This window comes from Chiloscyllium plagiosum, chromosome 6, assembly GCF_004010195.1.
Source record: "Chiloscyllium plagiosum isolate BGI_BamShark_2017 chromosome 6, ASM401019v2, whole genome shotgun sequence".
NCBI classification, from domain to species: Eukaryota; Metazoa; Chordata; class Chondrichthyes; order Orectolobiformes; family Hemiscylliidae; genus Chiloscyllium; species Chiloscyllium plagiosum.
This window is the reverse complement of record NC_057715.1, coordinates 114,869,347-114,883,281: the sequence shown is the minus strand read 5'-3', so window position 1 is coordinate 114,883,281 and position 13,935 is coordinate 114,869,347. Positions and strand designations below refer to the sequence as shown.

Below are 13,935 nucleotides of genomic sequence, written 5' to 3'. Positions count from 1 at the left end.
CCTGTTTCTGTCTTCAAGGGCCCAATTTTAGTCTTAACCATTTTTTTGCCTTTCACATACCTAAAAAAGCTTTTACTATCCTCCTTTATATTTTTGGCCAGTTTACCTTCGTACCTCATGTTTTTCTCTGCGTATTTCCTTCTTACTAATTCTCTGCTGTTCTTTAAAAGCTTCCCAGTCTTCCGTTTTCCCACTTATCTTTGCTATGTTATACTTTTTCTCTTTTAACTTTATGTGTTTCTTAACTTCCCTCGTCAGCCACGGCCACCCCTGCCTCCTCCTAGGACCTTTCTTCCTTTTTGGAATGAACTGATCCTGCATCTTCTGCATTATACACAGACACAGGGAGAATGTACAAACTCCACACAGACAGTCACTTGAGGCTGGAATTGAACCCAAGTCCCTGATGCTGTGAGGCCACCCACAGTGATTACCTGATCATTATTATTGTTTGCTAAAAGCTGCTGTGGCAACTTCCACGGCACCTTCAAAAGCACTTTCCAAACCCCTGACCTCCATTACCTAGATAATCCATGCCAGCAGTTGTACGGGAACATCAATCACAAGTTCCTCTCCAAGCCACAAATCATGGCAACTTGAAGTTCCTTCAGTTTAGCTGGGTCAAAATCCTGGAACTCTCTCTCTAACAGCACTGTGGGAGTACCTGCAACACAAAGACTGCAGTTCATGGAGGCAGCTCACCACCACCTTTTCAACGGTAATTAGGGATGGCTCATAAAAATAGGCACCTTGCCAGCAACATGTCCCTTGAACATATCTTTTAAAACTCTTACATTAAAAACCTAATAGAATTTCAAAAGAACTCCTTTGTTATTAAAGTGATTTGGAGCATCCAGAGATTATGAAAGGCAATACACATGTAAGCGTTCCTTCTAACAAGTTTGGGTTGTGTTTGGAAGAGGGAGCCAGGGTGAACTATAGTTGTATCAATTCATGGGAGCAATTTTAAGTGGTGAACACAAGGGAAATTTCCAGACCAGAAATGCTGTACAGGATTGCAAAATTATTGCATTTATATAGTGCCTGTCATGACCAAGAATGCCTCAAGTTGCTTTGGACACAATGAAGTGATATTGTTTTAATACAGGAAACATAGCAACCAATTTACATGCAGTCAACTCCCACAAACAACTATGTTGCAATGGTTAGATAATCTGATTTTATGATCCTGATTGTGGGATTAATTTGGCCAGGATACTGGAGAGAATTTCCTTGCTCTTCCCTTAAATACTGGTGTAGTGTCTTTTACGTTCATCTTGCATAGTATTGGTTTATTGTCTTATCCAAAAGACAGCACTTCCATCAATTCCCCAGGTACCACACATCAAGTGTTAACCTAGGTTGTCATGCTCAAGGACTATATCAAGACTTGCTGCCATAACTCTATGACTCAGAAACAACTGTGTCAGCAGTGGAGTTGTAACTGGCACACATACTGGAGTGAAGCCTAAGTTACTTTGCTGATTTTTCAGGAGCACGCACTCTCAGTCATGACCTTAGTGGAGCAGGCTTGAATGGGCTGAATGGTCTAATTCTGCTCTTAATTAAAACTAGTGGACTGGCGGCACAGTGGTTCAGTGGTTAGCACTGCTGCCTCACAGCACCGGGAACCTGGGTTTGATTCCTGCCTTGGGCAACTGTCTGTGTGGAGTTTGCACATTCTCCCCGTGTCTGCGTGGGTTTCCTCCGGGTGCTCCGGTTTCCTCCCACAATCCAAAGATGTGCAGATCAGGGGAATTGACCATGCTAAATTACTAAGTCAGGGGTAAATATAGGGTAGGGCAATGGGTCTAGGTGGGTTACTCCTCAGAGGGTCAGTATGGACTTGTTGGGCTGAAGGGCCTGTTTCCATACTGTTGGGAATAATCTAATCTAGTTAGTGAGCTCATAAATTACACTGACCTCAATCCTTTGAGGTGGCAAATTCCATCTCTGTTGGACTATGAGCCAGGCATTTCATCCAATTGTTCCATCATAGGTGATAGGGAATTGGTGGAATGGGGCAGCACTTCTGGCAATTGAGAACTGCCAGTTCATTCCCAAACAATGTCTTGCCTTCCTGAGCTGAGATGCCTCTCCAGGCCATGTGAAATGCAAGTCCTGCTGCGGAAGTCAGCCATCTGCACTCTCTGCGATGACATTCCCCACCTTCTGAGCGTTCATTTGATCTATCTTGTCTATACCTGACATATGCTTCCCTCTTTTTCCTAACCAAAACCTCAATTTCTTTAGTTATCCAGCATTCCCTACACTTACCAGTCTTTCCTTTCACCCTAACAGGAATATACTGACTCTGGACTCTCATTTCTGAAGGCTTCCCATTTTCCAGCCATTCCTTTACCTGCAAACATCTGCCTCCAATCAGCTTTCAAAAGTTCTTGCCTAATACCATCAAAATTGGCCTTCCTTCAATTTAAAACTTCAACTTTTAGATCTGGTCTATTCTTTTCCATCACTATTTTGAAACAAATAGAATTATGGTCACTGGCCCTAAAGTGCTTTCCCACTGACACCTCAGTCACCTGCCCTGCCTTATTTTCCAAGAGTAGGTCTAGTAGGTACATCCACATATTAAATCAGAAAATTTTCTTGTGTGTACTCTTAACACTATGGCAGTCACAGTCTATTTTGGAAAGTTAAAATCCCCTACCATAACCATCCTATTATTCTTACAGATAACTGAGATCTCCTTACAAATTTGTTTCTCAATTTTGCTCTAACTATTAGGGGGTCTATAATACAATCTCAATAAAGTGATCATCCCTTTCTTATTTCTCAGTTCAAACCAAATAACTTCACTGGATGTATTTCCGGGAATATCCTCCCTCAGCACAGCTGTAATGCTATCCCTTATCAAAAACGCCACTCCCCCTCCTCTCTTGCCTCCCTTTCTATCTTTCCTGTAGCACTTGTATCCTTGAACCTTAAGCTGCCAGTCCTGTACATCCCTGAAAGACGTTTCTGTAATTGCTATGATATCCCAGTCCCATGTTCCTAACCATGCCCTGAGTTCATCTGCCTTCTCTGTTAAGCGTCTTGCATTGAAGTAAATGCAGTTTAATATATCAGTCCTACCTTGTTCTCTGCATTGTCCCTCCCTGCCCTAACTGTTTGACTCGCTTCTTTTCTCAACTGTACCAGTCTCAGATTGATATCTTTCCTCACTATCTCCCCAGGTCCCACCTCCCCCCCCCTCCATCTTAATAGTTTAAATCTTCCTGCGCAGAAAGGTAAGATGTGACTCTGAATGAAGCATCATAAAATCCTAAGCTGTCTTAACAGTTTGTTGAGGAAATAATGGTTCCTCTCATGGGAGGATCTAAACTAGGCCTTACAGTTTAAAAATGAGGAGAAACCTATTTGGAACAGAGATTTAAAACATTAAGAATCACGGGCAGAGGAGACTTCAGTGTGAGATGAGAGGTTGAGTGAATACACTCTTGGAAATTTGGTTCCAAGTGCAAATTCAGTGCAAAAAGGAATAGAGGTGCTTTCCCTAATGATAATGCAAGAGTCAAACTCTCCAGAATAAGAGATGAGCAAGAGAGGATAAAAGGGATGAATTGTGAGGCAGAATAATGTTGCAAACCACAGCATGACATGAGGGGAAGGAGGCTGATTGCTGAATATTTCTAGTCTTTAAAGTAGATATAAAATCTTCAGCTTGTATTCAGGAGACCAGTCTCCAGGTCTCTCTTCATTTCTCTCTTTTCTTAAAAATAGCTGCTTACATTTCCGATTGAAATTGGTCACTTCTTATTTGACAAAATTAAAATATTACAGTAAAACATAAAAAGCAGGAAAACCAGTCATTAACTTCCACATTAAATTAAATCCAACAGAAGTGGCAGGATGGATGATGTGTTGCTACTGCAGTATGTGGAAGTTGCTGGACACCACATGATCCAAAGTAAATACGTTAGTAGAAAGTATTTGAAGCTCAAAGAACTTTGAATTTGAGTTACAAGGCTGAAGTCTGATCTGCACATTAGGGAAGGGTAATGTGTATATTTCATTCCAGAGGGCAGTCACACTTCTCAGACTAAGTAACTTAAAATTGTTCTGTGACTAGTGATGGTGGGGGGTGTAACAACAGATGAAATATGTACAAGGCCAAAAGGGGTTGATATTTAGGGATTTGGTAGGCCTCATCCATGGATCATAAATAACAAGAATCCAAATTCAGTGAGTAATAGGGAAGACAAAAGATGTTGGCCTTTATTTCAAATGGAGTATTAAAATAGGGGAGGTTTTGGTAAAATCATACGAGGCACTCAACAGAACACAGTGGGAATACTGTGAGTAGTTTTCAGCCCCTTGTCTAAGGAAAGATATACGGGTATTGGTGGCAGTCCAGAGAAGGTTCACTCGGCTGATCCCTGATATGGAGGAACTGTCTTATGAGAAGAGTTGAGTAGATTGAGTTTTCACTCATTGGAGTTTAGAAGAATGGGAAACAATCTTATTGAAACATACAGGATTTTTAGGGGACTTGACAGGCTAGGTGTGAAAAAGAGTCTAGGATCAGAGAGCAAAGTCTCAGTGTTAGGGGGAAAAATTAGACACAAAACCAAAAGGACTGTAGTTATGGAAAATCAGAAACAAAAACAGAAATTGCTGGAAAAGCTCAGCATGTCTGGCAGCATCTGTGGAGATTAAAGTTTTGAGTCCAGTGACCCTTCTTCGGAATAGTTCAGAACAGTTAACTCAATTGACCAATAGCAGGATACGATAGTGTAGTGGTAAGGTCACTGGACTGGGAAAATCCAGAGCCTATGGGCAGAGTTCAAATTTCACTACAGCAACTGGTGGAGCTTTAATTAAATCAGTGAATGTGGAATCACAAGCTTCTCTCAGTAATGGTGATCATGGAATTACATTTATAGGTGGCTCAGCGGTTAGCACTGCTGCCTCATGGTGCCAGGGACTTGGGTTCGATTCCACCGTTGGGCTATTGGCCGTGTGGAGTTTGCACATTCTCCCCGTGTCTGTCTGTCTGTCTGGGTATTCTAGTTTCCTTCCAGGTCCAAAGACGTGCAGATTAGGTGGATTGACCTTGGGAAATGCAGGGCCAAAGCAGTAGTGTAGGGGCATGGCTCTGGTTTGGATGCTTTTGGGAAGATTTGTGTGGACTTGATCAGCTGAAGGGCCTACTTCTGCACTGTAGAGATTCTATGAAAAGTAGACGGGAATGTGGATTTCAACATACAATCAAATCAGCCATGAATCTATTGAATGGTAAAGCAGACTCGAGGGGTGGAGTGGTGTCCTCCTGTTCCTTGTTCGTGTGCTTATAATGATCCCATGTTTTCTCTCAGAGAGCTTTCAAGACATTTCCTTCATGAATTAAACAGAGTTGGTAAAACCTTGTTGCTTCAGCAAGCTTCCTGCTTGACTCCATTTTTCAGCTCACAGGGTTGGACTCATTGCCTACTGTTCAGAAAGTCCCACTCGTGAAAAAACTCTAATCTGCCATCCTTATCTGGCCTACATGTGACTCCAGACCCACAGCAATGAGGTTGACTCCTAACTGTCCTCTGGGCAATTAGAGATGGACAAGAATTGCTGGCCTAGGCAGCAACGCCCTCATGCTGTGAATAAATAAAACTTATTTATACTTATTCTAGTGGGCAGCAGAGTGGCTCAGTGGTTAGCACTGCTGCCTCACAGCACTAGGGACCTGGGTTTGACTCCACTCTCGGTGACTGTCTGTGAGGTATTTGCACATTCTCCCCGTGTCTGCATGGGTTTCCTCCAGGTGTTCTAGTTTCCTCCCTCAGTCCAAAAAAGTGCAGATTAGATAGATTAGCCATGGTAAATACAGGGTTAAAGGGATAGGGTGGGGAGCTGGGTCTGGGTGGCATGCTCTTTGGAGAGTCAGTGGGGACTTGATGGGCCAAATAGCCTGCTTCCACACTGCAGGGATTCTACAAAACACCAGGTATCGACCATAACCTGTGTGGAGGGGCAACAGCTTCTTACGTTTTAAAATTTATTCACGGGATGAGGGTGTCGTTGTCTGGGCCAGCATTTATTATCCCTCCCCAGGGTCATTTAAGAGGCACCACATTGCAGTGGGTCTGGACTAAATTGTAGCATGGCAGTTTCCTTCCCGCAAGGCTGTTAGTGAACCAAATGGGCTTTTCCAACATTCGAAAATGGTTTCATTGTTATCATAAGACTCCTAACACCAGATTTATATTGAATTCAAATTCCACCTTCTGCGTGATGAGATTCAAACCCAGGTCCTCAGAACATTAGCTGGGTCTCTGGATTAATAGTCCAGTGATAATTTCACGAGGACATCACCTCCCCCAGTTCTGTTTTCTGTACTGCACTCCATCCATAATCTTATTTTCAGTGATAATCATCAAATACTCCACGATGCAGACATGAAGTAATTCACTGACAAGTTTCTCAAAGACAATTTCCAAGGATTACAGGAAGCATGGTCATTAATTCTTAAGTAATACATTGCATTCTTCCTCCCCTGCTCTCACTGAACCACATAGGGTTCCTGATGAAGGGCCTTTGCCCGAAACGTCGATTTTCCTGCTCCTCGGATGCTGCCTGACCTGTTGTGCTTTTCCAGCACCACTCTAATGTAAACTCTGGTTGCCAGCATCCACAGTCCTCACTTTTGCCACATAGGGTAACAGCTTAATGAGACGTGAATTCTTAACCCTTCTGATATTATGACATGATACTTAAGTTGGTCAATCCCCTTAATTAAACCCCGCTTGTCTCTTGTGGAATCTTCCTGGATTGGAAGCAAGGAAGTTTGGGAGGGGGTGGGGTTGCGGCAACTTAATAGCATGAAAAGTCACAAGTCAGATTCCCAGGGCAGGATGAACATTTTTAATTTGGTTTCCAGGATTTTAAAGATGGTGGTGAGGTGGGGGGGGAGACCTATCTGCATATCATGCATGATAAAAACCTTCTGAATAACACTCACCAGACCCAAAACATTAATTTTTATCTCTCATCACAGATGCTGCTTGACCTGCTGAGCTATCCCAGCAATGTCTGTTTTTATTGTAAATCATGCATGCTCAATAAAAGGTCAACTTGCCAAAATTAAGGCCCCCTTCCCAATTATGTTCTCCATGAGCAAGTAATATGGTCTTTCTGACTCCCAATTGCTTACAAGAGCTGTGCAAAGGGATCTTGTGGTGCATTGGTAATGTCCCTACCGCTGAGAAAGAATAGGTAAAAACAATGACTGCAGATGCTGGAAACCAGATTCTGGAGTAGAGTGGTGCTGGAAAAGCACAGCAGTTCAGGCAGCATCTGAGGAGCAGGAAAATCTGACGTTTCGGGCAAAAGTCCTTCATCTGAGAAAGAATGCCCGGATTCAGATCCTACCTGAGGCACGTAGTACCTAGCATTTAGAGTCATAGAGTCATAGAGATGTACAGCATCGAAATAGACCCTTTGGTCCATATAGACCAGATTTCTGAACATGTTGATTTGAAAAGACATACGCAGCAGGCAAGGTACTGTTACTTGAGTTTGGAGTGAATAGCCAGTGCTTTGACCTCCTTTGGGACAGCTCGTCTAACCCATGCACTGGTAGTCAAAGTTGCACAAGTCATGTTAAATCACATGGGTAGGGGAGGCTGGATTATTATGGGCATGAGTCCAGAGATTTGCCAAGGTTGGATATATGCCCGCCAATGGTGGCAGCCTCACTAGGAGAAGGTGTAAGGGTCAGTATGTTCAATAGCACTGTGACCTCCGAGAGTCTGAATGATGCTCCTGATTTGCAGGGAATGAATGCCTCTGTGGGTCCCTTCAAATGAGGTGCGAGGACCTTTGGCCCAGTGAGACAATAACGGAATAGTCATCCTCCCACCTGCATATCTAATGAGCTGAAAACATGAAAAAACTGATCTCACCCCCTGCACCAAATTGATGGGAACTTCCATCCCCACTATCTGTCCTACTCTGCAAAATACAAGGTTTGATACATAAATCATCTGAACCCTTCATTACATCCTAGCTTGGTCAATCTGTGCTGGGTTTAAAACCTTTCAAATCCTGGAGGAAAGAAAATGCTCGCCGTTCCATCGAACCTTACAATATACTACCTTCTCATTTCAAAGGACATAGACACAAAGGCAGGCCATTCAGCCCCCATGAACATGTTAAGTTATTCAATCAGATGACTGAGGGATAAATTTTTCACTGGGAGGTGGAACATAAACATTATTGTTTTTCAAAAGTTTGGGCTTTCAAGTATGGAACAAGCTGCCAGAGGAATTGTGGAGGCTGGTACAATTACAGCATTTAAAAGGCATCTGGAAGGGTATGTGAATAGTAAGGGTTTAGAGGGATATGGGCCAATTGCTGGCAAATGGGACTAGGTCAGATTGGGATGTCTGGTCAGCGTGGATGAGTTGGACTGAAGGGTCTGCTTCCGTACTGTATGACTCTATGGACTATATGATATCTGATCTGTATCTTAACTCAATCCCCTGTAAACCTAGCTTTCTTATCAAACAATACTCTATCACCTTTGGGTTTGAGTTAATTCCCAGTTCTGACAGCTGGTTCATGGTGTTTGAGTTCCAGATTTCCATAGCTCATTTTGTGAGTAAGTGCTGCTGAATGGTCAAGCTGTAATATTCGGTTTATCTCCCTTGACCATCATTGGATGAAGTACCTTTGCTCTGTCTACTTTATCAATCCCTTTAACTATCTCAAGCCTCAATCTTTTAACTTTGAAGGTGTGCAAGCCTGGTTCAGGCAATTGGTAAGGGAAGTGATTGCATACTGGTAATGTCACTCAGTTAGAAATTCAGAAATGAAAACAAAAATTACTGGAGAAACTCAGCAGGTCTGGCAGCATCTGTGGAGGGAAAGCAAAGATAATGTTTCAAATTCAATAACTCTTTCTCAGAGCTGCGATAGCATTAAGTTTAGGGTAAGAACACAATTCCAACATCTGCAATTCTTTGTTTTATTCTAGAGATCTAGAAGTCCAAGCTAACGCTGTGGTGTCACAAATTCAAATACCACTGTGGAAGACCACAGAATTAACCTCAATTCATAGCTAGCAGGGTTAGTAATGTTAAGGACTATTGTTCAGATCCTGGTTAATGTTATTATGAAACAAGTCAGATTCAAGACTATAATGTTGCTTGATAGATTATATTTTGCTTGCTTTGAATATGATGAAGTATTCTCTCACTGCAACATAAACATTATTGTTTTTCAAGTTTGGTTTTAACATTAAAACAGAAGATTATTAAGCAGAGGAAATTAAGATAAAATAGATTGGACCAAAGCTTTATATGATATGCTTTTGAAAATATTGAAATGCACAGTAGAAATATAATCCATAAACCCTAAATTTGGAGTTGCCAGTGTTGGACTGGTGTGGACAAGGTCAGAATTCACACGACACCAGGTTATAGTCCAACAGGTTTATTTGAAATCACAAGCTTTCGGACCCTTCACCTGATGAAGGAGCAGTGCACCGAAAGCTTGCGATTTCAAATAAACCTGTTGGACTATAACCTGGTGTCATGTGAATTCTGACCATAAATCCCAAAGGCAGTCTTGCATAGTGCTCGCACCAGAGAACAACATTTTTGTCTTCTAACACCTCAATAGGTATACATTAACTGTGACTTCAACTCCCAAAGATACTTGTAGCTGCTTCCTAGAGCATTCATACACCTGAGCTTAAACTTTCTCAGCTTCAAATAATCTCTTAAGGGCTTTATCTAGAGAATTATGGTCTGGAACTATTACTTGTGAACCTAAGGCTGTGTACTTTCTGAATTTCTCCTTTTCTCAGTAGCACTGTTGTATACATCCATTGTTATCCAAGATTTCTGCAAAGCTGCCCCAAGCTGAAGAAAAAGTCTAAGCCATTTTTTTAGCCATGGGTGTTTCCCCAAGTTTAAAAAAGATCCAGAAACATTGACTAGAAAACTTGTGGTACTACTCAGTGTACCTTGATCATTTGTAAATTCTCCTAATGTAAATAAAACACCATTAGTCCAGCAAAGCATGTCCACATTATGTTTTATAGATGCAACATAGAAAGCATCCTATCTGGATGCATCACAATGTGTTTGGCAACTCTCTTCCCAAGATCACAAGAAACTACAGAGAGTTGCCAAATACAGCCCAGTCCATCACACAAGCCAGCCTTCCATCCATTGACACCATCTATACTTCCTGCTGCCTCGGGAAAGCAGCCAGCATCATCAAAGACTCCTTCCACCCTGGTTTCACTCTCTTCCACCTTCTTCCATCAGGCAGAAGATAGAAAGCTTGAATACATTTATGAATAGATTCAAGAACAGCCTCTTCCCCGCTATTATCAAACTTTTGAATGGACCTCTCAAATTTTAACTTAATGTTGTCATCGCTCTCTGTGCACCTTCTCTACAGCTGTAATATTGTATTCTTCTCTCTGTTCTATCATCCTAATGCACTTCATACGGTATGATCCGCCTGCAATACATGCAAAACAAAACTTCTCACTGTACCTAGGTACATGTTACAATAATAAATCAAAGAAAATCAGACTATCACTCTCAAGCTGTTTTGAAAGAAATCACCATGTTAATCATTAAACCCTTCAGGCACACAGCAAAACCCATATGTCACTAATGCAAATGTAAAAATCCAAAATTAAAAATAAATTAAAAGATTTATAAATCACACATCCTATGTCATATTACCATTAATTGTTGTGTTTATTAAAAACCCTCTCATGTTCTTTAGGAAAGGAAATCCACCATCTTTACCTGGTCTGGCCTACATGTAACTCCAGACCAAGAACAATGTGGTTGACTGACGGCCTGAAACCTGACTACCTCTGAAGGTGGCCAATAAGTCACTTAGTACAGGAGACAATTAAGAATTCACAGGAATTGCTGAATTTGACATTGATGTTCACGTCCCAAGAAAAAGAAGCAAAATGTCCAGTCAGTCTTGCACTTTTAGCCTCAGTGAGAAACTAGTGAAATAAAGAACTGTAAAAAGCATGTTTGCTGTTGATGTGCCAATGCTGCCAATGAGCTAATCTATGTCTTTTTAAATTCTGGGACACACAGGCATCTGAAGCAGCGACCGAAGTTGTGTCAGCATCTGTGAGTGCCAAGACTGCATCGCGGCGGGAGTCGGTCATGCGGCAGGATTATCGCCCTTGGAAGGTGCGCCCGGAGCCCAGCTGTAAGCCCAAGCAGGAATACACACCAACGGACACACCCTTTGAGAAAGAGACACAGTACAAGAAGGATTTCAAAGCCTGGCCCATCCCCAAGAGGAGCGACCACCATCCCTGGATACCAAAGGGGGAGAGGGGCAGCCAGACACCAGTGCCCACCAGAGAAGAGCCATCAGGTTCAATGGCAACTCCTGTAGCACTGCCAGCAGTGGGTCATGATCCAGCAAAGGGCAAGGTGGCGGATGCTCTAAACAGGCAGATCAAAGAGGAGAGAGGGACCAGCACCTCTTACAGGTAACGGATCAAACCGCAGTGAGATTCCTTTCACTGTGGGCGTTCTCAGTCATTCCAAAAGGGTCTTGTGATGCAGGTAGTGTCCCTACTTCCAAATCAGGATGCCTGTGTTCAAGTCACGCCTGCTCCAGAGGCGTGCAATAAAACCCCATGGAAAGGTTGATTCAAAAATATCTGCAAGCACCAGGCGGTTATGCTTCAGTTATACAAGCTGAGACCAGCTCTGGAGTACTCAGTACAGTATAGGACATCTTCTTTCAGGAAGCAATGGGAATGCACTGGAAGCAGTTCAGTAAACCTTTACCAGGCTAATATCCAGAATGGGCGATTGTATTGTCTTGCATTATTGTTCAGGATCAGCTTATACCTGCTGGAATTTAGAAGAGAAGAAAACTTTTTTAAAACGTAAAATCCTGAGAGGTCTTGACTGGATGAGGGTGTTTATCCTGGTGGGAGAATTGGCCTCTAAATTGGCTGAGTAAGCCACTCAGTTCAAAGGACAATTGGGATGGGCAACACATGCTGGCCTTGCCAGTGACAGCCATTGCCTATGAAAGAGTAAAGGAAAGTAATTTAATCCTTTGAATGAAGTGACAGAATCTGTTTGACGTTAAGTGCGACAATAGCAAATTCTAACTCCATTCATCCACTTTGACTTAATTCCCTTCAGTAGTCCTGTCTATCAGATTGAGGGTTAAACAATGAAATCATGAGGACACCATTCATAAACCTGTGTTTTGTTTCCTAGAGCAAACCGAGAGGTGATCTAACTAAGGTGTGTGTGGAAAACGTGTTGAGAGGTCAGAGACAGAGAAGGCATTCACCTGGTGGAACTAGAAATCTAGATTGACACTCAGTGCAGTACTGAGGGAGTGCTGTACTGTCCGGCTGCTTTGTTAAACTGAGGAGAAGCTGGGCTTAAAATTAAAGTGAGGCCACTGTCCCTAGAGCACAGGAAATTAAGGGGAGTTTTAATGGGGCTGTTCAAAATGATGAGGAGTTTCAACACAGTAAATGAAGAGTAATTGATTCCATTGGTGTGAGACATGGTTATAAGAATAACACTGACATAAATGATTGGCAAAAGAACCAGAGGAAGTCAAAGAGAATGATTTGGATCATCAATTGGATGCTCGGAGCAGATTGCAACTTTGAAAAAGGTTTGCACAGTTCAGGGAAAGAGCAAGGAAGTGGAACTAACTGGACAGGTCTTGCAAAGAGCCAACAGAGATGCAATGGGTCAAATGGCCTCCTCTGTGCTATACCAGAGGATCACAGAAGTGTTGCAGCACAGAAGGAGGCCATTCTGCCCATCGTGCTTGCACCAACTTGCTACATGGGTGTACATACGATTCAATGTTTCAGTGCATCTGCTGGATGTTTGAAAGGTGCCTCACTCTCCTTTCATCACTGAGGGATTAATATAAATGACAAACATGAAGGGATAAATGAGTTTTCCTTGACAGATGGTCCTTTGTAAATTACATTTTGAGCTGCTTCTACCGACTTAGCAGAGACTGATTGTCTGTCAATGTTGACCAGCTGGGCCCTAGTTATGAAATATGGGTCTGGATGCTGAGAATTCTACTCTGTGGGTAGTTCCCTCAGCTCAAAATGTTTGGGGGTTTGAGCTTCACTTCAAAGACTAGAAAATAAAACAAAATCCAGGCTGAGGATATGCTATACTGTCACCAATGTTGTCTTTCCAATCAGGCATTAAACTGAATAGACATCTCCTCTTTCAGGTCTGTGTAAAGGATCCCACTGCAACACTCAGAATAAAGTATAAAGGAGCTCTCCCTGGTATTGTAGCTGATATTTATCTCAACGCCACTAAAACAGTCATTATTGCATTGTTGGTTGTAGGGTCTTCCTGCATTGAATCAATCTAGTTTAAACCCATCTGCAGTAATTACATTCAATCCTGGGCACCATACCTTCTGAAGAGAAGGCTGCACAGATACAGGAGACTGTTAAACAAAGATGCTGGAAATCTGAAACTCAAGCAGAAAAGAGTGACCACTGAACCCAAAACTTTGACTTTACTTGTTCTCTCCACAGACCTGCTGAGCTTCTCCAGTAATTTCTATGAGGGTGCAGGGGAATGTTACTGGAGTTTCTCAGAGTTATCTTATGAGGACAGATTGTGTAGTCTAGGCTTATATTCCATTAAGGTAAAATGCCATAGTTGTACAATCGCTTGGTAGTTTTTTTTTATTCATTCATGAGATGTGGATGTCACTGGCTGGGCTGGCGTTTATTGCTTGTCCCAAAGTTGTCCATGTGAAAGTGGGGCTGAGTTGCCTTCTTGAACCACTGCAGTCTACCTGCTGTGGGTTGACCCACAATGTCCTAAGAGAATTCCAGGATTTTGACCCTGCAATACTGAAGGAACAATGATATATTTCCAAGTCACGATGGTGAGTGAATTG

At 42.3% G+C, this 13,935-nt stretch overlaps 1 protein-coding gene across 1 annotated transcript in view; it reads left to right on the top strand.

Annotated features, from left to right (window-relative positions):
- map6a (microtubule-associated protein 6a) overlaps nt 1–13,935 on the top strand; it is a 43,938-nt gene that overhangs the window by 6,978 nt on the left and 23,025 nt on the right. Inside the window, exon 2 of the mRNA XM_043692483.1 lies at nt 11,097–11,503. Within this exon, the coding sequence (XP_043548418.1) occupies nt 11,097–11,503 (407 nt within the window). The remainder of the gene's footprint in view (nt 1–11,096; nt 11,504–13,935) is intronic.